We start from the raw sequence: 26,767 nt of genomic DNA on the forward strand, positions 1-26,767 counted from the left end.
TGCATAAATATAAAAATGGTCATAACTTGGCCAAAAATGCTAGTTTTTAAAAAAAACAAACGTTACTCTTATCTACATTGCAGCGCCGATCTGCTGCAATAGGAAATAGGGGTTGCAAAATCTGGTGACAGAGCCTCTTTAAGTGTAAGTATAGTTAGAGAACTACCAGGAGGTAAACGGACCACTGACCGTGTCAGAGGAACTCAAACGGTCCAGTGACAGGTTAAGAACCACACTGAAGTCTCCAATCAGCAGAATTGGGGTAAAGGCGGCCGCACCGCGCTGCCGCCATATACTCATCAGGATCCTGGCGTCTTCTGCCTTCTGGCCGGCACTGCTCCTCTCCCCCGATCTCTACTTGTGATGGCCTTCCACACTGCCAATGCTCACCTTTTGCTCTGACTCCTAGTGCGCGCAAACTGCCTTAAAGGGCCAGCAGAGCACCAAAGTGTGCACCCAACTTTCCCAGGGTATAAAGGGTCCTCCTTTAACCTGTACACTTTGCCTGAGCTATTAAGTTCATCCTAGCTTGTCTAGAGATTCCCTGCCATTACATTGTTGGATTTCCTGTGATTTTCCTCTGCCTGTACTTTTTGACTATACTTGCCTGCAACCTGCCCTGACCTCTTGCTAGTGACCTGTGATAAACATCTGCCACCTGCCATAACCTTTTGCTCGACGAACAGTTAATGCTCAATTGCCACCTGCCCTGATCTTTGCTATACCAGTATGACATACTGTCTTTTGTACTATGCCTGCTAATGTTGGCCGTCACCAAGGGAGACTACGCTGGGCCTAGCAACCTGGGGTACCCCTAAAGCAAAGGGGTTAAAGGGTGAAGACCTGGGGTTCCCTTAGACTCTGCTCCTTGGTGTAGCCCTACGTTAAATCCCTTGGTGACAAAGTGGGTTCACACCGCTCTCTGTAGGCCCCATGAGAGTTTAATTATCCATGGGCCCCGTGACATGGGGCTGAAGTAATAGAAGCCAGGCAGGTCGGGTGTCCAGGAGTGCCAGGTTAAAGGAAGGAGGGATCTAGACTTTGACAACAGTAACAGCAAAGTGAGATAGGAGACTATGAATTATAACATATCTACCTTAGTGGTCACATTCAACCTGGACAGCCTCAAAATGGCAAGGATTTTGCAATAAGTATCAACGCTCTTCTAGAGTAATTTGAGTATGTAAAGTGGAAGCCACTGGAAGCTCTTTTCAAGGCCAGCATTTTTTTGGCCTGTTAGATGTGTTTCTTAAAAAGCAAATAATATTTTGGGAAAACATTTTAACAAAATCTAAAGCTAATGCCCTTTTAAAGGACGGGTGTCGCGAATTATTTTTTTTTATATAATATTGGTTTTAGTATGTTATTAAAATAAATTTTAGTTATTTGTGTGTTTGTGTTTTACTTTTTTCTGTTTTCTAACTTTTACTTCACTATGGGGGCTGCCATTTTGTTTTTCATCTCTGTATGTGTCGATTAACGACACATACAGAGATGGAATACGGCAGCTACAGTGCATAGGAGTCAATGAACGGGAGCCGTTCCATTGATTCTGCTCTCTGGCTCTATACTGCGCAGACGCAGGTCAGAGTCACACAGCAGAGAAGCTGTTTGCAGGGAGATAGCAGGCGCCATACTGAAGACCAGCTGCACTGCAGGTAAGATGTGTGTTTCTCTGTCTGTCCCTCTCTCTCTCACAGACCGCCGCTCTCGTGACCCCCGACGCCCCACCCCCCGACGGGCGCCCCCCACCTATGGGCGGCCCCCCCAACGGGCCCCTCCCCCAACGGGCCCCCCTGTAGTCGTGCAGGTGACTCTGTATAAAGGACACATGATGTAACTGTCCTGGGAAAGCTGGGTGATAATATGCCCAGCTTTCCCAGACCCCTGAACGATAAATCTCTCTAGTTGTGCTGAGACTGAGAGGTTCATTAGTCACATCCCCAAACAGTCTCAGCACAACTAGAGAGATTTACCTTCAGGGGTCTGGGAAAGCTGGGTGACCACCATTACCCCTCCTACTGGAGTGTGAGAGGTTCATTAGTCACATCCCCAAACACTCCAGTAGGAGGGGTAATGGTGGTCACCCAGCTTTCCCAGAAGCAGATATAACCAGGAAAGGGCTGGATGGACGGGCTGAGGGTGCACAGGGTTTTTGGTGATCCCCCTCTGTCATGTGATTGGACCTAGGTTACCGGTTCATCAGATGGGGTTCATGTGGCTATAAATCTGTCCATAACAAGAGACAGTGCACTCAGGACACGCCCTGCCCTCATGCCGTAGTTGTATGGTTCTCTCTGCAGTGATGGAGGTGGGTGGCTCTGACACCCGCCTCCCCCGTTGGGTCATCTAAGGACAGAAGGGGTGTCCGGATAGGAGACACAGCGCCGCACCTGTCCTCAGGTTGTGTCTGGTATTGCAGTTCACCTCCATTGAAGTGAATAGGACAGAGCTGTAATACCACACACGACCTGAGGACAGGTGCGGCGCCATGTTTTCCTGGACGACCCCTTTAAGACTTCTCCCGTGTGTGTGTGTGGCAGAGCGGAGTGTGCACGGGCGCCGCTGATACTTCATAGCCACTTATCAGCTGTTTTGAAGAATCAGCGGCGAGCACCCCCCCCCCACACACACACACACACAAATCCCCCCCAAACACGCAAAATCAAGTGTAATCAAGCATTTTTTACACGGTGTGTGAACCGGTCAACTGAAAAGTCATTCACTTCACTTTCATCATTCTAAGGGCTCATTTACATGAGCGTGTTATACGTTCGTGTGACGCACATGATTTTCACGTGCGTCGCAGGGACCTATATTAGTCTATGGGGCAGTGCAGACAGGTGCGTGATTTTCACGCAGCGTATGTCCGCTGCGTAAAAGTCACGACATGTCCGTTCTTTGAGCGCTTTTCGCGCATCGCCCACCCATTGAAGTCAATGGGTGCGTGAAAACCACGCGTACCACACGGAAGAACTTCCGTGGGACGCGCGTGATTCGCGCAACAGCTGTGAAAAGGATGAATGAAAACAGAAAAGCACCATGTGCTACAAACATCCAAACGGAGTGTCATAATGATGGCGGCTGCGCGAAAAGCACGCAGCCGCGCATCATACAGGGCTGACACACGGAGCTGTTAAGTGCCTTTTGCGCAGGCAAAACGCCTTTTTTTGCGTGCGCAAAATGCACACGCTCGTGTAAACCTGGCCTAAGGCTGGATTCACACGAGCGTGTGCTTTTTGCGCACGCAAAAAACGCGGCGCTCTGCCTGCGCAAAAGGCACTTAACAGCTCCGTGTGTCAGCCCTGTATGATGCGCGGCTGCGTGGTTTTCGCGCAGCCGCCATCATTATGACACTCCGTTTGGATGTTTGTAAACAGAAAAGCACGTGGTGCTTTTCTGTTTTCATTCATCCTTTTCACTGCTTTTGCGCGAATCACGCGCGTCCCACGGAAGTGCTTCTGTGTGACATGCGTGGTTTTCACGCACCGATTGACTTCAATGGGTGCGTGATGCGAGAAAAACGCTCAAAGAACGGACTTGTCGTGACTTTTACGCAGCGGACTAACGCAACTGTCTGCACAGCCCCATAGACTAATATCGGTCCGTGTAACGCGCGTGAAAATCGCGCGCGTTGCACGGACGTATATCCCGTTCGTCTGAATAAGCCCTAAGGATAAGGCCACACACAATGTTTACAGCTGAAAAATCGGAAGCAGAACGCCTACAAGCATCTGCCCATTGGTTTCAATGGGAAATACGGCGTTCTGTTCCGACAGGGCATTTTTTACGTGGTCGTTTTCCAAAACCGGCATATAAAAAGACGCCCACCAAAATGAAGTGCACATCACTTCTTGGGACGTTTTTGGAGCCGTTTTTTCATTGACTTTATAGAAAACCAGCTCCAAAAACGGCCGTTAAAAAACGCGAGTTTGATTAAAAAATGGCTGAAAATCAGGAGCTGTTTTCCCTTTGTTTAGTAAGCGTGTGAACATACACTTAGCCTTTTGGTGTGTCCTATAACTTCTGCCAGCTGTAGAATCACACCCAAAATGGCTGCCGGACACTGCTTAGCAATTTGAAGACACCTTTTCCTGGCTTGTGGGAGGGGGGGTGAGATTCCCTCCCACATTTACAGCAGCTGTGAGTCAAAATCGTCTGCACAATCTATAAATGCTAGCATCTCATATTGTTGTTCCAAGATCTGTGGAGAAAGAGGCCCTCTTCTAGGTCTGCAAGGCACCACTCTTTTTGAGTAGTACGCTCCTCAAGTTTCTGCAGATCATGTTTGACTATAGTGAAGCCTTGTTTATGGTTATCAGCTTTCCCTGTCAGAGTGTACTGAGAGGTATTAATGGCAGCAAGAATTTTCTGTCAATCTGTGAGACAAATGCAGGGTATCTTTGTGGTGAGTGAGGCGTAGAAGGGCTAGGAAAGCCAAAGATGGACAGTGAATGAGTATGGGATACGTCTCTATCTAGAGATTTCCAGCAGTCTGGGAACGCACTTGAGAGAACATAATGCAGGGGCTAGACCAAGGATGGAGTTGTCTAATTCCCTAAAGCCTCAATATTAATATTGTCTATGGATCCTAAGATTTGTTGGGCCTTTTTCTCCTTACGTTAACCAGCCATTTGTGTATATAGAACTAAATTGGTGTCGGGTTGTAAAGGTGGCTAAGGTATTATAGATGTTAATGACATCCGTTCTCGTCAGTTGTACGTACCGTGCACTGTGCTCCTTCAATTGTTGGGGATATTTTCCTTTAAGCAGTGCACAGTTCTGGTCGCGAAGACTACAGAGGCAGTTTATATATTATAAGTTGCAGGGAGACAAGTCCAAGGATGTCTAGATGTCACTGACTTCCTTCAATAAGTAAGGGTGCTAGCAATTTAAGAAGTGTACAACATGGACTGTAGAGGGAACAAAAACAGTTAATGTTTTAGAAAGTGCAGCGGCACAAGGTCTCTTATAGTACAGGGTACAAAGGATGCCGGGGTAATGACTCAAGTCCTTAAGCTATCCCCTTATTAAAATTAAGTGCCACCTGAAGCTGATATTTAGAGTAGTGGGTGGGAGGGAAAATGCATTGAACTCCCCCACCAAAAATTGCAGGAGAGCCACTGATGTCCAGTCTGGGGAGACTAGGATGGAAGATCCAAGATGACGTGTAGCAAGATGTTGGCCGCTCCATGTGGTGGGCGGTAATCCAACACCACTTCTCTTCTATTGTCTTATTTTTCCCCTTTGTGTTGCCCCTTGGCAGGAGGGGACAGCGGTCCCCAGGAAGCAAGGCACCATGGCTGAGACCTTGTCCCACCAGGAATAGGCCACACACCAGAGGCAGGGTTGGTAGGAAAGAGTAGGCCATGATGGCCACACTGGGGTAAGACAGCGGCTGCACCTTACTGTACCACAGTTGCCTTCTCCACCTCACCTCGCACCTCCAGGGTGGAACAGGAGAATCGGGAGAAGTCCTCAAAACTGGATGCACTGGAGGATGGGGCCACAGCACTGGATGCCTCAACGGGGTCGGGAGGACTCGGGCGACAAGATAACAGCAATGGAAAAGGCACCAAAGGATAGCAAGTTCTTCAAAAATATAAATTTGGCAGTAGAAGCTTTACCAAGGGTTCAAAGAGAAGCGGAAAGCAGGTCTTATAGTAAAGAATGGCAGAGATTTAAACAGGATTGCTAGACAGGATTAGAGTAGTTCAGATACACACATTCTCTTAAGCCGACATCCAAGTTATGCCCCCCTGCAGTTGTTGCTTTTTTGCAAAAATGGTGCAGTTCTCAAATAAAGTCCTTTAGGGTGCTCTCTGGCTGACACATTTATGAGGGAACTCTGTAACTTGGTTATTTCGGGAAACTAGCAGACACTGTTATATTGAGACTCTAGCTGTCTGCTTTGGGAGAAATCTAATACGTAATACTGAATTTAGATGTGGACGAACTTGATTTGATCTGCTCAATATGGTTTGATTTGTAGAAATCGTGAATTATACCCTAAAAATATTTTTTCCCATATTTAGGTATATCTACAGGCTTACAGAGTTTCCCCACTACTAATTGTTATGGCATGTCGATTTCACAAATGCATATTCCATGGATGTCAGGTGCTCAGGCATTAATACGTTCCTATAGCGCAAAATAACCCCAAACATACAATATTTACTCCCAACCACCAATTTTTGTCTGTACTACCTTATCCTTAGGCTAAGTTCACATTACCGTTAGAGGAAGAGAGGTAAACGTATACTAACGGAAGAGAGGATCGAAAGATTAAATGGAAAGCAACAGTTCCGTTAGAATTACCGTTGATTTCAGTGGTAATTCTTTTGTTTCAGTTTCTTTCCGTTTGTCTCCATTCGTTAAGTTTCCATTTTTTTGGACGGAAGCAGAAGTGCAGTCTGTAGAACTTTTGTTTCCGTGAAAAAAAAAACGGAAACCTAGCGAACGGACACAAACATAAGACAACTGAAACAATAGAATTACTATTGGAATCAATGGTAATTCTAACAGAAACGTTGCTTTCCGTTTAATCTTCCAATCCTCTCTTCCTCTGACAGAAGAGAGGTAAATGGAAAGTAATGGTAGTATGAAAGAAGCCTTATCTGATTTTGCACCTTATTAATAAAAATATACAGTAATGACAATAAATAATAAAACAATGAAAAAAGGAAAATATTCATTTTATGATTTTGCACCTTAACAAAAAAAAATCCGTACATGGATACAGAATAAGGAATGTCCACAGCTAAGGAAGGGGGACACATGCAAAACTAAAAAAAGGGTCCTTGTTCTTGATGCTATCACAACATCATATGTTATACAATTTACCCATATACAATTAGGTTCAGAATTATTTGGACAGTGACACAATCTTCATGATTTGGGCTCTGCATGCCACCACATTGGATTTGAAATGAAACAACTGAGAAGAAATTGAAGTGTAGAGTTTCAGGTTTAATTCAAGGGGTTGAACAAAAATATCCTGTGAAACGTTTAGGAATTGCAACCATTTTTCTACTCGGCCTCCTCATTTCAGGGGCTCAAAAGTAATTGGACAAATTAACATTACCATAAATAAAATGTTTTTTGTTTTTTTTAATACTTTGTAGAGAATCCTTTGCAGGCAATGACTGCCTGAAGTCTGGAACCCATGGACATCACCAAACGCTGGGTTTCCTCCTTTGTGATGCTTTGCCAGGTGTTTACTGCAGCTGTCTTCAGTTGTTTATTGTTTGTGGGTCTTTCTGCCTTAAGTTTTGTCTTAAGCAAGTGAAATGCCTGCTCGATCGGGTTGAGATCTGGTGATTGACTTGTGGAATATTCCACTTCTTGGCCTTAAAAAAAATCCTGGGTTTCTTTCACAGTATGCTTTGGGTCATTGTCCATCTGTACTGTGAAGTGAAGTTCAGTCAGCCTTGCTGACTTTGGTTGAATCTGAGCAGAAAGTTTATCCCTGAACACTTCAGAATTCATCCGGCTGCTTCTGTCTTCAGTCACATCATCAATAAACACTAGTGACCCAGTGCCTTTGGCAGCCATGTATGCCCATGTCATCACACTGCCTCCACCATGTTTTACAGAGGATGTGGTGTGCTTTGGATCATGAGCTGTTCCAAGCATTCTCCATACTTTCTTCCTCCCATCATTCTGGTACAGGTTGATCTTAATTTCATCTGTCCAAACAATGCTGTTCCAGAACTGGGCTGGCTTCTTTAGATGTTGTTTGGAAAAGTTTAAACTGGCCTTTCTATTTTTGTGGCTAATTAGTGGTTTGCACCTTGTAGTGAACCCTCTGTATTTGCTCTCATGAAGTCTTCTCTTTATGGTAGACTTAGATACTGATACACCTACATCCAGGAGAGTGTCCGTCACTTGGGTAGATGTTGTGAAGGGGGTTTTCCTCCCCATGAAAAGGATTCTGTGATCATCCACGACTGTTGTCTTCCGTGGACGTCCAGGCCTTTTGCAGTTCACGAGATCACAAGAGCACGCTTTTTTTTCAAGAATGTACCAAACTGTTGATTTGGCCACTACTAACATTTGTGCTATCTCTCTGATGGATTTCTTCCTTTTTTTCATCCTAACGATGGTCTGTTTCACTTGCATTGCGAGCTTCTTTGACCTTATGTTGTGGGTTCACAGCAACAGACCTTTTACCTGCTTAATTGATGATGGATTAACGAGGGAATAGCCCATGCAGCCCATTAAATAGCTTTTGAGATAATTGTCCAATTACCTTTGGTCCCTTGAAAAAGAGGCAGCTACATATTAAAGAGCTATAATTCCTAAAACCTTCCACAAATTAGGATTTTTTTTCCCCAGTTTATGACCTTCAATGAAACGAAGGATATCGGCTCCAATTTTAAATAATAAGAAAGCCTGCTGGACATGTCTCCCGTGGATATGTTTAGCACAGGTACAGTACCTTCATATCTTCATGGGGTACATAGCGATGAAGAAATATACATTCCCTAAGAAGATCTGAATGTACCTGTGAGAAAGCTTTCAAAATGGATTCTACCGTAGTTAATCACTTGTCTATTGCTGTATCTACGGACAATGGCTGACATTGTTACCATATGCTCAACAGCTGGTATTATTTAAGTCACACAATATCTCTGGTAATATTATTTTATCCATGCCCTGTGTGGTACTGTTATTCAATCTATGGTTAATGGCTTGTACCATTACTGTGGCTGATAGTGTTTCGTGTACTTTGGCCTAAACTAATTTCATAGCTATACATTTCTATACACTGTAGTTGGCGCCGCTGATTTATCTATTAACAACTGTATCTATGCGCCACTATGTGTACTATTATTGTATCTATATGAATTACATAATATATTAGAAATGGCTGTCATTATTATAAGTGACCTACCGGTAGCATTGGAGGTGTGGCCTATTTGCTGATTCTACATCCCCTTTTCCATATTCTGAATTCACCCTTGTCCAGTGTTAAAGGTTGAAAATACGTAAAGTTATTATGATCAATGACAAAGGTATGTGCTTTTGTCCAACTACTTACTTCTTTTTCAAGAGATCTGTTATGGAACAGTAGCGATATTCTTTGTATGTCCTCTGATTTAAGCCACTGTCTGCAAAAAGAAAGCTGCAAAGTAAGAATTAGTTGACTAAAAACTTACAACAATTGATTTGCATAATTGCTTTAAGGCCCTAAGGCCTTGTTCACACGGGGTGTATTTGATGCATTTTTGATGCGTTTTACATGCCGAAAAGTGCATGCTTTAAGCTTCCCATTGACATCAGGTCAGGTCAGGTCAATTCTGCAGGAAACACGCCTAGTTCCCATAGTCAATGGGAGTCCTAATTACGTGCCAAAAACGCCGGTATTTTGAAATACGCTTTATAAAAACTCTAGCATTTTTGAGACTTTTACACATACTCGGCAGAAATTGCCTTACAAATGTTGGGAGCTTTTTCTCCTTTATCCCTTGTTAAAAAAATAAATAAATCTACATTTTAGTGGACAAAAATGTTGATATTAATTTTCACTGCCTAATTCCACTAAATTCTGCAAATGATCTGTATGGTCAAAATGCTAACTATACCCTTAGAAAAATTCCTTGAGGGGTGTGGTTTACAAAATGGGGTGACTTTTGGGGTGTTTCCACTGTTTTGGTCCCTCCAGGGAGTTGCAGACACGACATGGCACCGAAAACCATTCCAGCAAAATCTGCCCTCCAAAATTCAAATGGCGCTCCTTCCCTTCTGAGCCCTGCTGTAGGTCCAAACAGCAGTTTATTACCACATATGGGTTATTGCCGTAATCGGGAGAAGATGCCTTACAAATTTTGGGATGCTTTTTATTCTTTATTTCTGTTAAAAATTAAAAATTGTCTAAATCAATCCAGAATAAAAGTATATTTTCATTTTCACAGACTAATTCCAATAAAGTTAGCAAAAAAATTGTGGGGTCAAAATGCTCACTATACCCCTAGATAAATTCCTTGAGGGGTGTAGTTTCCAAAATGGGGTCACTTTCGGAGGGTTTCCACTGTTTTGGCACCACAAGAGCTCTTCAAACCTAACATGGTGTCTAGAATATATTCTAATAAAAAGGAGGCCCAAAATCCTCTAGGTGCTCCTTTGCTTCTAAAATTGTATTACAGATGAATTTTGGCAAAAAAAAATGAAATTTGTAAATTTCCTTTCTACTTTGCTTTATTTCCTGTGAAATGCCTAAAGTGAAACTTTGTGAATGGTGTTTTGAAAACTTTGAGGGGTGCAGTTTTTAAAGTGGGGTGAGTTATGTGGACTTTCTAACATATAAGACCCTTGAAAGCCACTTCAGAACTGAACTCGTACCAAAAAAAAAATAATGCAAACATAAAGTATACATATGGGAAATGTTAACTAGTAAATGTTTTGTGTGGTGTTACTATCTGTTTTACAAGCAGATATATATAAATTTAGTGTTTTTCACAAATACTGAATTTATCGACCAAAGTTTCCCACTAACAAAGTACAATATGTCACAAGAAAACAATCTCAGAATCGCTTGGATAGGTAAAAACATTCCAAAGTTATTACCACATAAAGTAACACATCAGATTTGAAAAATAAGGCTGTGTCTACAAGGCCAAAACAAGCTCAGTCCTAAAGGGGGTAAATTTACAAACTGTTCAAAAGGTATTTACAAGGGAAAAATAAACAAATTAACATAGCTCTAAATCAAAGTATTAAACTTTTGTTCACAATAAGATGTGCACCAATAAAAGATTATTAAAAACCATTGATAAACTCACTTTTGTGCATTTATACCATCAATAGCTTGGATCATTCTTTCATGAAGCTCCTCCTCAAATTTTTTCTTCTGTGATTTAGTTCTATACAGAAGAAAACATTTGCATGCATTAATATAAAATGTCTTATGTTTTGCATATTTTTCTTTTTTACTTTAAGTTTTAAAGCATATTATTGTATTCACCACTAGAGCTTCACCGGAGCTTGGGAATCATTATAAATTGATCTTAAAAGTTTATTCCAACCTTTTACATGTATGGCATATCCATTAGATGTGCTATAAGTATCTGATAGATGCGAGTCCCATTTCTGGAACCCACACTTCTCGCGAGAATGGTGGTCATTTATTCCCTGCTTGGACTCGACGGCTGCCTCACCATACAGAACGGAGTTCAGTTAACCCTGTTCTCGAGATAGGTGTGGGTCTCAGAACAGGGACCCGCATCCATTAAACATTTATGACATATCCCGTGAATATGCCATAAATGTCTAAGGTGGCGAATACACCTTTAATGAAAAATAAGTATGCAACAAGCTTTTATGCTCCCTCTAGTGGCGGCTGCAGCCCGTAATCTTTTAAATCTATGCATAAGCAGGGAATTTGGAGCTCTATATCACAAAAACAAAGCTTCAACCACTATTAAGATATATTAACTCCTTCCTGCAAATAGACATAACCTAACACGCTCAATCACTACGGAAGCCCGGCTGACATCTGAGCTCCTGCTGTAATGACAGTTTAGGCCTCATGCACACGGCCGTTCCCGTAATCATTTTCATGCCTTATACTAAGTATGGGAGCAGGGCCCGTAAAAATCTAAAAGTAGGACATGCTCCATAATTCCTGGCACGGTTCTATGGCACGGACACGCTTCCGTAGCGATACGGAAAGGTGTCCGCTGCCAATAGAACTGGGCGGGTCCGTAATTGCGGACCGTATTACGGAGGTTTTTTACGGTCGTGTGTATGGGGCCTTAGCCAGTGACAATTGGGGGTAACTTAGCATCAAAGGCAGCAGCTTCCTGAACTCTACAGAGGTGTTAATGGTGTTGAGTACCAAATAAACGCCATAGAGATGTAAATCCATCTAAAATAATTAACTTTTCTTCAGCTTTCAAATAAATGTATAGTTAAAAATAATATAATGCCCAGACCACAAATAGAACACTATCTTAAACCCTATCTTATCTCTAAGGGAAAATAATATTGTAATTACTGAGGTTCCTGCTCAGCTCTCTATCTCTCACTGAACTCAACCGAATTCTCTTAGGACAGACCACCTGTCTGTCTCCAATTGGTCCACATATTACCTGTTTCCTGCAGGCAGGGCCACCATCAGGGCAGTACAGGTGGTACTCCCGTCATGGGGCTCGGGCTAAACAGAGGCCCGCCACGACCACTGAAGGCATAGCTATAGGGGTTGCAGGGGGGCCTGCGGCACTCCGCACTACGTCTGTTAAAAGTTACTACCGTAACTGGGGCCTATCTAATAAACTACATGGGCCCCTCTTACTATAGTAGCAGTATACTTAGCCTCCTCGTTCCTAGCGCAGCGGAGGTCCAAATGTCTTTGACATCATGATGCTGTGCACAGCCACTGCATCGGAGCCGACGAAGAGGAGGATAAGTATAATGTGCTCTTTTAATTTTAATTTGCTTTTTTATTTTAATTTGCTTTTTTATTTTAATTTGCTTTTTTTTGTGTAGACCTTGTATATAAGCCTATCACATACGTTACAAATTTTTTTGTGTGTTTGTGTTTTTAACAGCTTCAGTTGTTGGACTACGTCAGATTCGAGGACTACTACGATGACGGATTTTTTTATTTTCAATAAAATGGTTAACGAGGATTGTGTGTGTGTTTTTTTTTCAATAAATTTTTTTTATGTTATGTCTTTTTTTAAACTTTATTGCTACCGCCTTAGTAATGGCCACTGGCAGATTAACAGCGTTCATTACTACAGCGGATCTTAATGTTAGCCAGTGCAGAGGCTAACACTAACCACCATTATTACCTAGGTACCCACCTCCACCAGGGGAACCGAGAAGAACCAGGTGCGATCCAGTACACAACCATCTGTAGTGATGGTCGGGTACCGGGTTGGCCGCAGACTAGTATTATTAGGTAGAGAAAGCCCAAAAACAGTTGGCCTTCCCACCCTTGTAATGCTAGCCTGCTGCTGCTGCTATGTTGTATCTGGCTGGTTATGAAACATGGGGGGGGCCCCCACGTCATTTAAAAAAATAAAAAAATTGGAAGAAACGATGTTGGGGTCGCCCCCATTTTTCATAAACAGCCAGATACAACATAGCAGCAGTATACCTATATGAAGAACACCACGAATAATATCCCCCGGATACATTTATTGTAGTCACAAGTCTGACTTATTACATAATAGCTTATGGGGAATGAAGCATGGTAATAACGGTGAACCCGCTGAATAATAGCAAGACCTAAAGTTCGGAGTCTGACACACCAAAATGATTTAAAACAAAGGTTTCTTTATTAAATACATCTAAAAAGTAACATAAATTAAAACAGAGATTAATTCCACAGTGCAGAAAGACAACCAGATCACAAGTACATAATATATCCAAATATATGGGTGATGGGCGACACTGTTTAAATACAGAAATGCAAAAATACATCAGCAGTAATATTACATTTATATGATGTGCATGTTCTGTTACATAAACCAGCAGGAAAAACTATTCAGCAGGAGGACAAATCTATATATATTTTTTACACATTGAAGGTAGGATTTGAATAAATATAAGTTGAAGCGTGTACAGCAGTGTAAATGCCCCTGACAGAAGCCAGATAAAGAAATCAGTATTCATACTATACACACAAAATATATGGCTCAGTTTAAACCCCATAAGCAGAAAGCACAAAGCAAAAATCAAAGCTGTGGCTGTGTTGTCAGCCACAAGTGCAGACAACCACTACCCAATGGATATAATCTAAATGGAAGACTCGTAATGCTGAAAGTTTGCATATGCTGAAAGCGGAGCTCATACCCATTTAAACAGGTCACCGTCTCTGGCGTCACCCCGACGCGCGTTTCGGCCCGGAAGCCTTCGTCTGGGGGTGACGAAGGCTTCCGGGCCGAAACGCGCGTCGGGGTGACGCCAGAGACGGTGACCTGTTTAAATGGGTATGAGCTCCGCTTTCAGCATATTCAAACTTTCAGCATTACGAGTCTTCCATTTAGATTATACCCATTGGGTAGTGGTTGTCTGCACTTGTGGCTGACAACACAGCCACAGCTTTGATTTTTGCTTTGTGCTTTCTGCTTATGGGGTTTAAACTGAGCCATATATTTTGTGTGTATAGTACGAATACTGATTTCTTTATCTGGCTTCTGTCAGGGGCATTTACACTGCTGTACACGCTTCAACTTATATTTATATTTATTCAAATCCTACCTTCAATGTGTAAAAAATATATATAGATTTGTCCTCCTGCTGAATAGTTTTTCCTGCTGGTTTATGTAACAGAACATGCACATCATATAAATGTAATATTACTGCTGATGTATTTTTGCATTTCTGTATTTAAACAGTGTCGCCCATCACCCATATATTTGGATATATTATGTACTTGTGATCTGGTTGTCTTTCTGCACTGTGGAATTCATCTCTGTTTTAATTTATGTTACTTTTTAGATGTATTTAATAAAGAAACCTTTGTTTTAAATCATTTTGGTGTGTCAGACTCCGAACTTTAGGTCTTGCTTGAACATAGCAGCAGCAGGCTAGATTTACCAGGGTGAGAAGGGCCAAGGTCTCTGGCCTTTCCCAGTCTAATAATACCAGTTTTCGGCTGCCCCAGTGCCCGACCATCAGGTGGTTGGGTATTGGATCCTACCTGGCTCTTCCCAGCACCCTTGGTGGTGGTGGGTACCGGGGTAATAATGGGGGTTAGTGTTAGCCTTTTCACCAGCTAACATTAAGCTCCACCTTAGTAATGGATGCTGTAAATCAGACAGTAATAAAGTGTAAAGGATCTGCCAGACACAGCTTCTGTGTCGACGCCCGTGGGTAATCAGTCTGCACCTGCTCCTAAGTCTGAGAGAGTGACACGATCTTCTACCTGTCAGGCTGGGAGGCTGAGGAGTGAGAGAGCCTATCACAGCCTGGCCAGACGGAGCTAGCTCCCGCCCTCTGTCTATTTATACCTGCATTTCCTGCTCCTCCTTTGCCTGTGATTCTTTTCTGTTTCCTGGCTCTGCTGCTCCTGCTATGATTATTGACCCTGGCTTTACTGACTACGCTCCTGCTCTGCGATTTGTACCTTGTACACTCCTGGTTTGATTCGGCTCGTTCACTACTCTTGTTGCTCACTGTGTTGCCGTGGGCAACTGCCCCATTTCCCTTAGCTTCTGTGTACCCTTGTCTGTTTGTCTGTCGTGCACTTATTGAGCGTAGGGACCGTCGCCCAGTTGTATGCCGTCGCCTAGGACGGGCTGTTGCAAGTAGGCAGGGACTGAGTGGCGGGTAGATTAGGGCTCACCTGTCTGTCTCCCTACCCCGTCATTACATAAAGTTTAAAAAAATACTGAGATCTAAAAAAAACTATTTTATTGAAATAAAAACACACAAGCCTCGTTAACCATTTTATTGACGATAAAAAAAGCCATCATGGTAGTAGTCCTCAAATCTGACATAGTCCAACAACTGAACCTGTGAAAAAACGAACACACAAAAAAACACATTAGTAATACATGTGGTAGGTTTAGATACAGGGCCTTCACATAAAAAAGCCAAGCAATTATCATCTTACCTTTCATGGGTCCAGCGCTGGTGCCGCAATGTCAGCGAGCTGGGCCCTATATCTAAGCCTATCATATGTGATAAAGTCTGCTGAGCCACTGTATCTAATCCTATCCATAACTATAGGATCATAGTGCTGTAGATATGCTGTCTCCCCTGACGTTTTAAGACAGACATTAGCGACGCCCCTGGCTGCTAGTGCTGCATCGCTAGTTCACTTAGGAGACCCAGCGATGCAGCTAAAAGCTGCAGGCCGTCAGCCATGAGAAGAAGGTGGGGGTCCCAAAAAGGACTTTTGCACCAGGGACCATGAGCCACTAGATACGCCCCTACACCCATGCCCACCCAGGCTCCAGCCACTGCCTCCATCTCCATGGTGACCTAGCGATGTAATGTGATGCCAACGTTGCCTAATACAAGTTTATTAAAAAGCTGGGTGGCTTTTCAGGGCCCGTTACACTTTTAAAATATGTTTGCTGTGTGCTGCGCTTGCATGGAAGAAGAGAAAGCCAGCAAGTGGAGCCGATGCATTCTGCTCTCAATAGCAAGATATTGTGGACTGTTCGAGTGGTAAGTGATAACCAGCACTAGTGTGTGTGTCTATATATATATATATATATATATATATATACAGTGAAGGAAATAAGTATTTGATCCCTTGCTGATTTTGTAAGTTTGCCCACTGTCAAAGACATGAACAGTCTCGAATTTTTAGGCTAGGTTAATTTTACCAGTGAGAGATAGATTATCTAAAAAAAAAAAAAAAGAAAATCACATAGTCAAAATTATATATATTTATTTGCATTGTGCACAGAGAAATAAGTATTTGATCCCTTTGGCAAACAAGACTTAATACTTGGTGGCAAAACCCTTGTTGGCAAGCACAGCAGTCAGATCTTTTTTGTAGTTGATGATGAGGTTTGCCCACATGTTAGATGGAATTTTGGCCCACTCCTCTTTGCAGATCATCTGTAAATCATTAAGATTTCGAGGTTGTCGCTTGGCAACTCGGATCTTCAGCTCCCTCCATAAGTTTTCGATGGGATTAAGGTCTGGAGACTGGCTAGGCCACTCCATGACCTTAATGTGCTTCTTTTTGAGCCACTCCTTTGTTGCCTTCGCTGTATGTTTCGGGTCACTGTCATGCTGGAAGACCCAGCCACGAGCCATTTTTAATGTCCTGGTGGAGGGAAGGAGGTTGTCACTCAGGATTTGACGGTACATGGCTCCATCCATTCTCCCATTGATGCGGTGAAGTAGTCCTGTGCCCTTAGCAGAGAAACACCCCCAAAACATAATGTTTCCACCTCCATGCTTGACAGTGGGGACGGTGTTCTTTGGGTCATAGGCAGCATTTCTCTTCCTCCAAACACGGCGAGTTGAGTTAATTCCAAAGAGCTCAATTTTAGTCTCATCTGACCACAGCACCTTCTCCCAATCACTCTCATAATCATCAAGATGTTCATTTGCAAACTTCAGACGGGCCTGTACATGTGCCTTCTTGAGCAGGGGGACCTTGCGGGCACTGCAGGATTTTAATCCATTACGGCGTAATGTGTTACCAATGGTTTTCTTGGTGACTGTGGTCCCAGCTGCCTTGAGATCATTAACAAATTCCCCCCGTGTAGTTTTCGGCTGAGCTCTCACCTTCCTCAGGATCAAGGATACCCCACGAGGTGAGATTTTGCATGGAGCCCCAGATCGATGTTGATTGACAGTCATATTGTATGTCTTCCATTTTCTTACTATTGCACCAACAGTTGTCTCCTTCTCACCCAGCGTCTTACTTGTGGTTTTGTAGCCCATTCCAGCCTTGTGCAGGTCTATGATCTTGTCCCTGACATCCTTAGAAAGCTCTTTGGTCTTGCCCATGTTGTAGAGGTTAGAGTCAGACTGATTAATTGAGTCTGTGGACAGGAGTCTTTTATACAGGTGACCATTTAAGACAGCTGTCTTTAATGCAGGCACCAAGTTGATTTGGAGCGTGTAACTGGTCTGGAGGAGGCTGAATTCTTAATGGTTGGTAGGGGATCAAATACTTATTTCTCTGTGCACAATGCAAATAAATATATATAATTTTTACTATGTGATTTTCTGGTTTTTTTTTTTATATAATCTATCTCTCACTGGTAAAATTAACCTAGCCTAAAAATTCTAGACTGTTCATGACTTTGACAGTTGGCAAACTTACAAAATCAGCAAGGGATCAAATACTTATTTCCTTCACTGTATGTATATATATATATATATATATATATATATATATATATATATATATATATATATACATATATATATACATATATATATATATATATATATATATATATATATATATATATATATATATATATATATATATATATAGTCACGCACTGTATATGAGAGATGGTTGATGCTGTTCTTTATGATTAAAGGGAATCTGTCACCAGATTTATGCTTCCCTATCCCAGGGCAGCATAAAGTATTGACAGACAAACTGATTTCTGGGGTCTGTCACTTGTCAATATGGTGAAGTTTTCGTAAAATTACTGTTTACCAGTTGCAGCACAAACTGAGTGAAGCGTGCTTCCCCTGCTGCTGATTGACAGCAGAGGTGGGTGGGATTAGCCCACATATAAGGAATTTGAAGGACTGGCTGCCACAATTACTTGACATGAACGCATCACATCATTGTGTAAGCAAGGTAAACAGAGATGACTGGGGATAGGCAGGTATTGTATACCTAACTTTTCAGGTGACTTTTCAGAATAAGCTGTCATATGTGTGTAGATGAGAAATAACACTATTTCTAGCCATTATATAACTTGTATTCTACATTATTTAGCAGTTATCCCATTTTCTCACTTGTATCTGAGCTAGTGGGCAGAGCCTAACTGCTATTATGTTTTGAATACACTGCACACTTAGAGGAGGAGAATCCCGCTCTTCTATCTCTGTCTGTCATATATAGAAGCTAGAGCAGCAGCATGGAGGAGATTACATAACAGTACAGACTGGTGTAGCTGAGAATCCAGCCCTGGGGAGACATAGAAATATTACCATCAGGCTGCGTCTTTCTCATTCTACTCCTGCTTCCTACCCCTCCCCTCTCCATAGACTTGTATGTAGTGTCTGTTGCTGACTCACTATCTGCTTCCTCCTCCTCCCCCTCCCTTTTCTATAGACTTGTATTGGCAGGCAGTGAAGAGATACACACCCACCTTCTGCAGTCCGTCAATTCTGCCCTCTAACCAGGGACGGATTTTGCTTAACAGGGGGTGGACAGCAGATTACAGGAAGGGAGATATCTAGTGGCAGTAACTTCACGCAAAATTTGCATGGATAAAACAACTAAACTGTAACGGTAAGTAAATTACAAAGTTGATGTATATACTATTAAATTAGCATAAGTTGTTTGAAAAGTAAGTGTTCATTTACATAAGTTACAAATTGTTGCACCCCATTAAGAAAATAACTTCAAAACCATAAAAAAGGCCATACTTACTAAGTGGGTGGGTAAAAACCCGTTCACAGCAGGACACAGACAGGTCAAAAAATGCTGCAGAAGGAGGGTGCATTAAATAGTCATAGCCACTCCCACTAGTCTTGGGGTGAGTGGCGAACTAAGTGCTCACAAGTGTGTGATAAATGAATGTTAGTGTAGTGCTAAGGTGTGAATGTATGGTAAAAAAGAAAAGTGTATGTATGGAAGTTTCAGAACTGTGTGATAATGTAATAAAAAATAAAAAAAAGTGCTGTGAATAGTACATGGGGTGTCAGTACTATGTTTTCTTTTTTACCATACATTCACACCCTAGCACTACACTAACACTGACATTCATTTATCACACACTTGTGAGCACTTAGTTCGCCACTCCCCCCAAGACTAGTGGGAGTGGCTATCACTATTTAATGCACCTTTTTTGTGGTTTTGAAGTTATCTATGTCCCATTTTTTCTGCTGGTGTCATTAAGAAAATAAAGCCCCTGTTTTCATTTAAAAAAAATGTATTGTTTAAAACTGGTGAACCATAAAAAAATGCATATAGGGTTTCGACCCTTAGAATAAAGTTGAACGGACACTAACTTATTAAGCAACTTCTGCTAATCTAATAGTATACCTGATATAGATAAACTTTGTAATTTACTTATTATTAAAATGTTGTTGTTTTAACTGTTATTTCTGTGTGAATTTACTGCCACTATGTGTCTACCTACCTGTAATCTGCTGTCCATCCCCTGTTGACAAGCAAAATCTGTCTCTAGTTACAGAGCAGAGGAGACGGTATGCATTGAAGTGGGAGGGAATACACAGGCTGCTGGTAAGAGTTATGTCACCCCAGTGCTGGATTCTCAGCTACACTGCTACTTATTGCTGAATAATGTCCTCTATGTTGATGCAGCTTCTATCTATGTGAAAGATAGAGATAGGAGAGCAGGATTATTTTATTCTATGTTAGTAGTGTATGGCAGACATGACAGCAGTTAGAGTTCACACACTAGCTCAGAGAAAACTGAGAATTAGAGGGAGCCTGCTAAAAAAAAATGCCTTATACAAGTCATATAACGGCCATAAATAGTCAAATAGTAAATTATTCCTCATGTACACACATGGGACATATTATATGGCTTATTCTGAAAAGTCACCTGAAAAGTTAGATACACTTTAACATATTTATATACTGTATTTTTTGGACTATAAAACACAGCTTTTATCTTAGAATCTGTACTGTAATCTTCTGCTGCGTCTTATCTCCTGAAGGCAAACAGCTGCCAGTGTATGAAGAAGCTGAGCTTCAAAAGGTCCTTGCAGTGCAGTGTAATGGAAGCAGCATGTCCTGTGCTGTGTGTAAAAAAATCTCTGTGCTATCGGCTCACTGAACAGTCACATTTTACACACAGAGTTCTGTCATCTTACTGTTCAGTGAGCAGATAACCCAGACATTTGTACACACAGCACAGTAAATCTGTGCAGGTACTGATCTGCAAGGGATTCAACACCATTTACCCCTGCCACTCCACATCTCTGATGTCTGGTGAGTTATGGGGAGGGTGAGAGCACTATAGTTGCCAATATCTTGTATTTCTGTGTCTGACATTGTTATGGGGTACTATGGCTGGCATTGGAGCACTCTGGCTGGCATTGTTATGGGGTACTGTGGCTGGCATTGTATTGAGGCACTGACTGGCATTGTTATGGGGCACTGTTGCTGGCATTGTATTGAGGCACTGTGGCTGGCATTGTTATGGGGCACTGTGGTTGGCATTGTATTGGGAGTACTGTGGCTGGCATTGTGTTGGGGCACTATGGCTGGCATTGTATTGGGGCGCTGTGGCTGACATTGTATTGGGGCACTGTGGCTGACATTGTATTGGGGCACTGTGGTTCCCTATTGTCTCAATATTTAACCCATGAAATGTACAGTTAAAGGCAATACCTTTTTTTTCTCCTCTTTTATGCTACAATTTTGGAACTATGAGGCAGATTTTGATCTGCCTGCACGCCATTTGCCGTGTTTTTCGCTGCTTTTTTCACTTACGCCCATTGAGCGCCACAAGCAAAAACCCCACAAAATACGCTTTCTCTGCCTCCCGTTGATGTCAATGGCAGGTCGGAGGCGTAGACACCCGAAGATAGGGCATGTGGCTTCTTTTTCCCACGAGCGTTTTTTACAGCTCGTGGGAAAAAACGCCTCAGCCTCCCGTTAAAATCAATGGGAGGCATTTTCGGACGTTTTATGGTGCGTTTTCCGACGCAGTTTCTGTGTCTAAAAACGTGTAAAAGAACTCAATGTGAACAGGGCCTTATGGTCCAATGAGTCCTATAGTTCGAAAAATATTGTATGTTTTATATGTATTTATGTTATTTATTCAGTAACCCCCAAACATTTTCTCAAAGTTAATCAATATTTATATGTACCTTAAAGTGTCAATAACAACTACAACTTGTCCCGCAAAAATCAAACCTTACACTAATATGTCGATGAATAAATAAAAAAGTTATGGGTCTTCAAATGCAGCAATGAATAAAAAAAAAAAACTTACTTTCCCTGAAGGCCCAAAACAGGCCGCTCATAAGAGAATATATCGCCAGAAATTTACATAATATTTAAATCATGTTTTTATTATTCACATATTCTTTACATTTTTTTGGTCGTTTTTTTTTTTTTGTTCCTTTCCGCATTAAAAAAAAATCTTGAAATATTACAGATTACACACTTAAGGAGCCATGAGAATTTAATATTTTCAGCTCTGTAGCTTTGCTGTATGTACAGGCACAGGATAAGGAGAATGATCTCATTACTATGAGAGGTTGAGCAAGCTAATGACAGCTCTATTGTACTTCTGGAAGCCTAGATAAATTAGGATAGAAACACTATACACACAGTGGCGTAACTAATGCGGTAGCAGCCATAGCGGCAGCTACGGGGCCCGCGGCTTGAGAGAGCCCGTGCCGCCAGCCGACACGCCCCCCCCATATGCCCGGTGGCGCCGCTAGAAGCCGTTATGGGTGCTACAGCGGTAGCACCGCTACTACGAGGCCCACGCCACCGAGCCTCCAACAAGTATGGGCCGGGTGACACAGGCCCTCTCATGCCCGTAGGCGTCGCTAGCACCGGAGGGGGGCCCGTGGCTAGCGACAGCCAAATACATGCATTAGCCCGACCAATGACTCGCCCCGCCAATCAGCGCCTTTCATCGCGCCTCTTCCGTGCTTGAAAGACACTGATTGATGGGGCATGTCATTCTGCCCCGTTAATCAGGGTCATTGAACGACGCGTCGTCCAGCTCCAGCAGACCTGCTCAGAAGAGAGCAGATCTGCATTGCCATCGGACGGCGCGGAAACGGGATCATGTGAGTATGTAACAATTTTTGTTTTGTTCTAATAAAACTGTGAGTGGCATTATCTATAGTGGGGGTTCTATCTACAGGGGGGTTGTCTCTATGTGGGCCACTATATAGGGGGTCTATATGTGTGGCACTATCTACAGGGGGGTCTATATGTGGGGATGTGGGCCACTTTATACATTGGGGTCTATATGTGGGCCGCTATACACAGGGGTGGTGTAAAGGATCTGCCAGACACAGCTTCTGTGTCGACGCCCGTGGGTAATCACTCTGCACCTGCTCCTAAGTCTGAGAGAGTGACACGATCTTCTACCAGTCAGGCTGGGAGGCTGAGGAGTGGGAGAGCCTATCACAGCCTGGCCAGACGGAGCTAGCTCCCGCCCTCGGTCAATTTATACCTGCATTTCCTGCTCCTCCTTTGCCTGTGATTCTTTTCTGTTTCCTGGCTCTGCTGCTCCTGCTATGATTATTGACCTTGCTTCATTTTTGACCCTGGCTTTACTAACTACGCTCCTGCTCTGCGATTTGTACCTCATGCACTGGTTTTACTCGGCTTGTTCACTACTCTTGTTGCTCACTGTGTTGCCATGGGCAACTGCCCCATTTCCCTTAGCTTCTGTGTACCCTTGTCTGTTTGTCTGTCGTGCACTTATTGAGCGTAGGGACAATCGCCCAGTTGAACGCCGTCGCCTAGGACGGGCCGTTGCAAGTAGGCAGGGACTGAGTGGCGGGTAGATTAGGGCTCACCTGTCTGTCTCCCTACCCCGTCATTACAGGTGGTCTATATGTGAGACACTATCTACAGGGGGGTCTATATATGGGCCACTATCTACAGGGGGTCTATATGTGGGGCACTATATACAGGGGGAGCTATATGTGAGACACTATGAAGGGGTGGGCTATATGTAGAGCACTATCTATAGGGGAGCTATTTTTAGGGCACTTTCTATAGGGGTGGGCTATATGTGGGACACTATGTACAGGGGTGGGTTAACTGTGGGGCACTAGCTACAGGGGTGGGCTATATGTGGTACACTATATACAGGGGGGGCTATATGTGAGACACTATCTACAGAGGTGGGCTATACGTGGAGCACTATCTATAGGGGAAGCTATATGTAGGGCAGCACGGTGATTCCGTGGTTATCACTATTGCCTTGCAGCTCTGGAGTCCATTTGTGGGCACTATCTACAGAGGGTTGTATGTAGGGCACTATCTACAGAGGCTCTATGGGGGTCACTATCTATAGGGGGCTATGGGGGCACTATCTACAGGGGGCACTGTGTGTGTGTGTGTGTGTGTGTGTGTGTGTGTGTGTGTGTGTGTGTGTGTGTGTGTGTGTGTGTGTGTGTGTGTATGGTACTATTATAATCAGGGACACAGTGTATTATATTTAGAGGTGCTGAGAATTTTAACTTCGTTTTATAGGTGCAGAAATGTTTTAAAAGTGAGAAGCTGAAGACATCTGAGATGAAAACTTCAGAAATGGGTCATGGCCAGTAGAAATCCATCATAGAGGTCTGGACCGGAGGGAGAAGAAAAGAACTAGAATCTGAGACGTCACCGGAGAGTCACTTAATGTAAATATTTATTCTGCCTCTAATCAGCAATGTAGTCACTGTATGATCTGCAGCGAGATGATAGTGGTATGATTTCTTTTTGGGGTGAAACAGTAACTCCCAGCATATCCTTACCATTGTTCGGGCCATGCTGGGAGCTGTAGTTTTACGCCATACAAACCTATACGTCAGGGGTGGCACTAAATTGAGCTGTATTTGTTCTGGTGCTGTATATATGTATTGAGCTTGGTTCTGATGCTGTATGTAAGTACTGAGCTTTGTTCTGGTGCTGTATATACGTATGACATTGGTTTTGGTGGTATATATGTAATGAGTTTGGTTCTGGGGATGTATATATGTACTGAGCTTGGTTCTCGTATTGTGTGTGTGTGTATATATATATATATATATATATATATATATATATATATATATATATATATATATATGAACACTACCGTTCAAAAGTTTAGGGTCACTTAGAAATTTCCTTATTTTTGAAAGAAAAGCACAGTTTTTTTCAATGAAGATAACATTAAATTAATCAGAAATACACTCTATACATTGTTAATGTGCTAAATGACTATTCTAGCTGCAAACATCTGGTTTTTAATGCAATATCTACATAGGTGTATAGAGGCCCATTTCCAGCAACCATCACTCCAGTGTTCTAATGGTACATTGTGTTTGCTAACTGTGTTAGAAGGCTAATGGATGATTAGAAAACCCTTGAAAACCCTTGTTCAATTATGTTAGCACCGCTGTAAACAGTTTTGCTGTTTAGAGGAGCTATAAAACTGACCTTCCTTTGAGCTAGTTGAGAATCTGGAGCATTACATTTGTGGGTTCGATTAAACTCTCAAAATGGCTAGAAAAAGAGAGCTTTCATGTGAAACTCGATAGTCTATTCTTGTTCTTAGAAATGAAGGCTATTCCATGCGAGAAATTGCCAAGAAACTGAAGATTTCCTACAAAGGTGTGTACTACTCCCTTCAGAGGGCAGCACACACAGGCTCTAACCAGAGTAGAAAGAGAAGTGGGAGGCCCCGCTGCACAACTGAGCAACAAGACAAGTACATTAGAGTCTCTAGTTTGAGAAATAGATGCCTCACAGGTCCTCAACTGGCAGCTTCATTAAATAGTACCCGCAAAACGCCAGTGTCAACGTCTACAGTGAAGAGGCGACTCCGGGATGCTGGCCTTCAGGGCAGAGTGGCAAAGAAAAAGCCATATCTGCGACTGGCTATTAAAAGTAAAAGATTAATATGGGCAAAAGCACACAGACATTGGACAGAGGAAGATTGGAAAAAAGTGTTATGGACAGACGAATCGAAGTTTGAGGTGTTTGGATCACACAGAAGAACATTTGTGAGACGTAGAACAACTGAAAAGATGCTGGAAGAGTGCCTGACGCCATCTGTCAAGCATGGTGGAGGTAATGTGATGGTCTGGGGTTGCTTTGGTGCTGGTAAAGTGGGAGATTTGTACAAGGTAAAAGGGATTTTGAATAAGGAAGGCTATCACTCCATTTTGCAACGCCATGCCATACCCTGTGGACAGCGCTTGATTGGAGCCAATTTCATCCTACAACAGGACAATGACCCAAAGCACACCTACAAATTATGCAAGAATCTTTTAGGGAAGAAGCAGGCAGCTGGTATTCTATCTGTTATGGAGTGGCCAGCGTAGTCACCAGATCTCAACCCCATAGAGATGTTATGGGAGCAGCTTGACCCAATGGTACGCAAGAAGTGCCCATCAAGCCAATCCAACTTGTGGGAGGGGCTTCTGGAAGCATGGGGTGAAATTTCTCCCGATTACCTCAGCAAATTAACAGCTAGAATGACAAAGGTCTGCAATGCTGTAATTGTTGCAAATGGAGCATTCTTTGACGAAAGCAAAGTTTGAAGGAGAAAATTATTATTTCAAATAAAAATCATTATTTCTAACCTTGTCAATGTCTTGACTATATTTTATAGTAATTTTGCAACTCATTTGATAAATATAAGTGTGAGTTTTCATGGAAAACACAAAATTATCTGGGTGACCCCAAACTTTTGAGCGGTAGTTTATATATATATATATATATATATATATATATATATATATATATATATATATATGCTGAGGTTGGTTCTGGTGCTGTATTTATGTACTGAGGTTGGTTCTAGTGCTGTATTTATGTACTGAGCATGGTTCTAGTGCTGTATTTATGTACTGAGCATGGTTCTGGTACTGTATATATGTCAGAGCTTGGTTCTGGATCTGTAACTATGTAGGATATATTTATAATAACAAAATTGCAGGGCAGATGGAATTGTTCTCAATTTATTGTATATTTAATGGGAATCTGTCTGGTAGTTTTAACCCCTTGAACCGCCACCATGCATGACCTGACAATATTTCCCCTGTATGTTTTTTTCAGATGCAGCAAAATCTTTAAAATCCACTTTTAAAACTGTGCACACTATATGCTAATTACTCATTAAAGGGTCATGGGGCGGTGCCGCTATCTTGAAGAGTCACATAGTCCTGCCTCCAAACCCACCTTTCCATGTTCGATTGACATCCCCCTGGCTGATACAACTTTCTCGAATGGCCATTGCCCTGTGGCACTATTCACAAGGGGGGGGGGGCTGTTTGTCACTATACACAAGGGGGAGCTGTGTGGCACTATACACAAGGGGAAGCTGTGTGGCACCATACACATGGGGGAACTGTATGGCAGTATTTACAAGGGGGAGGGTTGTGGCTCTATCTACAGGGGGCTGAGTGTGGCACAATCTACAGGGGTGTGTGTGTGTGGCAAAGGGGGGGC

General features: G+C 42.6%; 1 protein-coding gene across 1 annotated transcript in view; it reads right to left on the reverse strand.

Annotated features, from left to right (window-relative positions):
• The window catches only part of ADCY2 (adenylate cyclase 2), an 831,331-nt gene that overhangs the window by 276,206 nt on the left and 528,358 nt on the right, over positions 1-26,767 (reverse strand). Inside the window, exons 12-13 of the mRNA XM_075826916.1 lie at positions 10,785-10,865; positions 9,044-9,113 (exon numbers count right to left, since the gene is read on the reverse strand). Coding sequence (XP_075683031.1) covers positions 9,044-9,113; positions 10,785-10,865 — 151 coding nt within the window. The remainder of the gene's footprint in view (positions 1-9,043; positions 9,114-10,784; positions 10,866-26,767) is intronic.

The sequence above is a fragment of the Rhinoderma darwinii genome, chromosome 5 (genome assembly GCF_050947455.1).
Source record: "Rhinoderma darwinii isolate aRhiDar2 chromosome 5, aRhiDar2.hap1, whole genome shotgun sequence".
NCBI classification, from domain to species: Eukaryota; Metazoa; Chordata; class Amphibia; order Anura; family Rhinodermatidae; genus Rhinoderma; species Rhinoderma darwinii.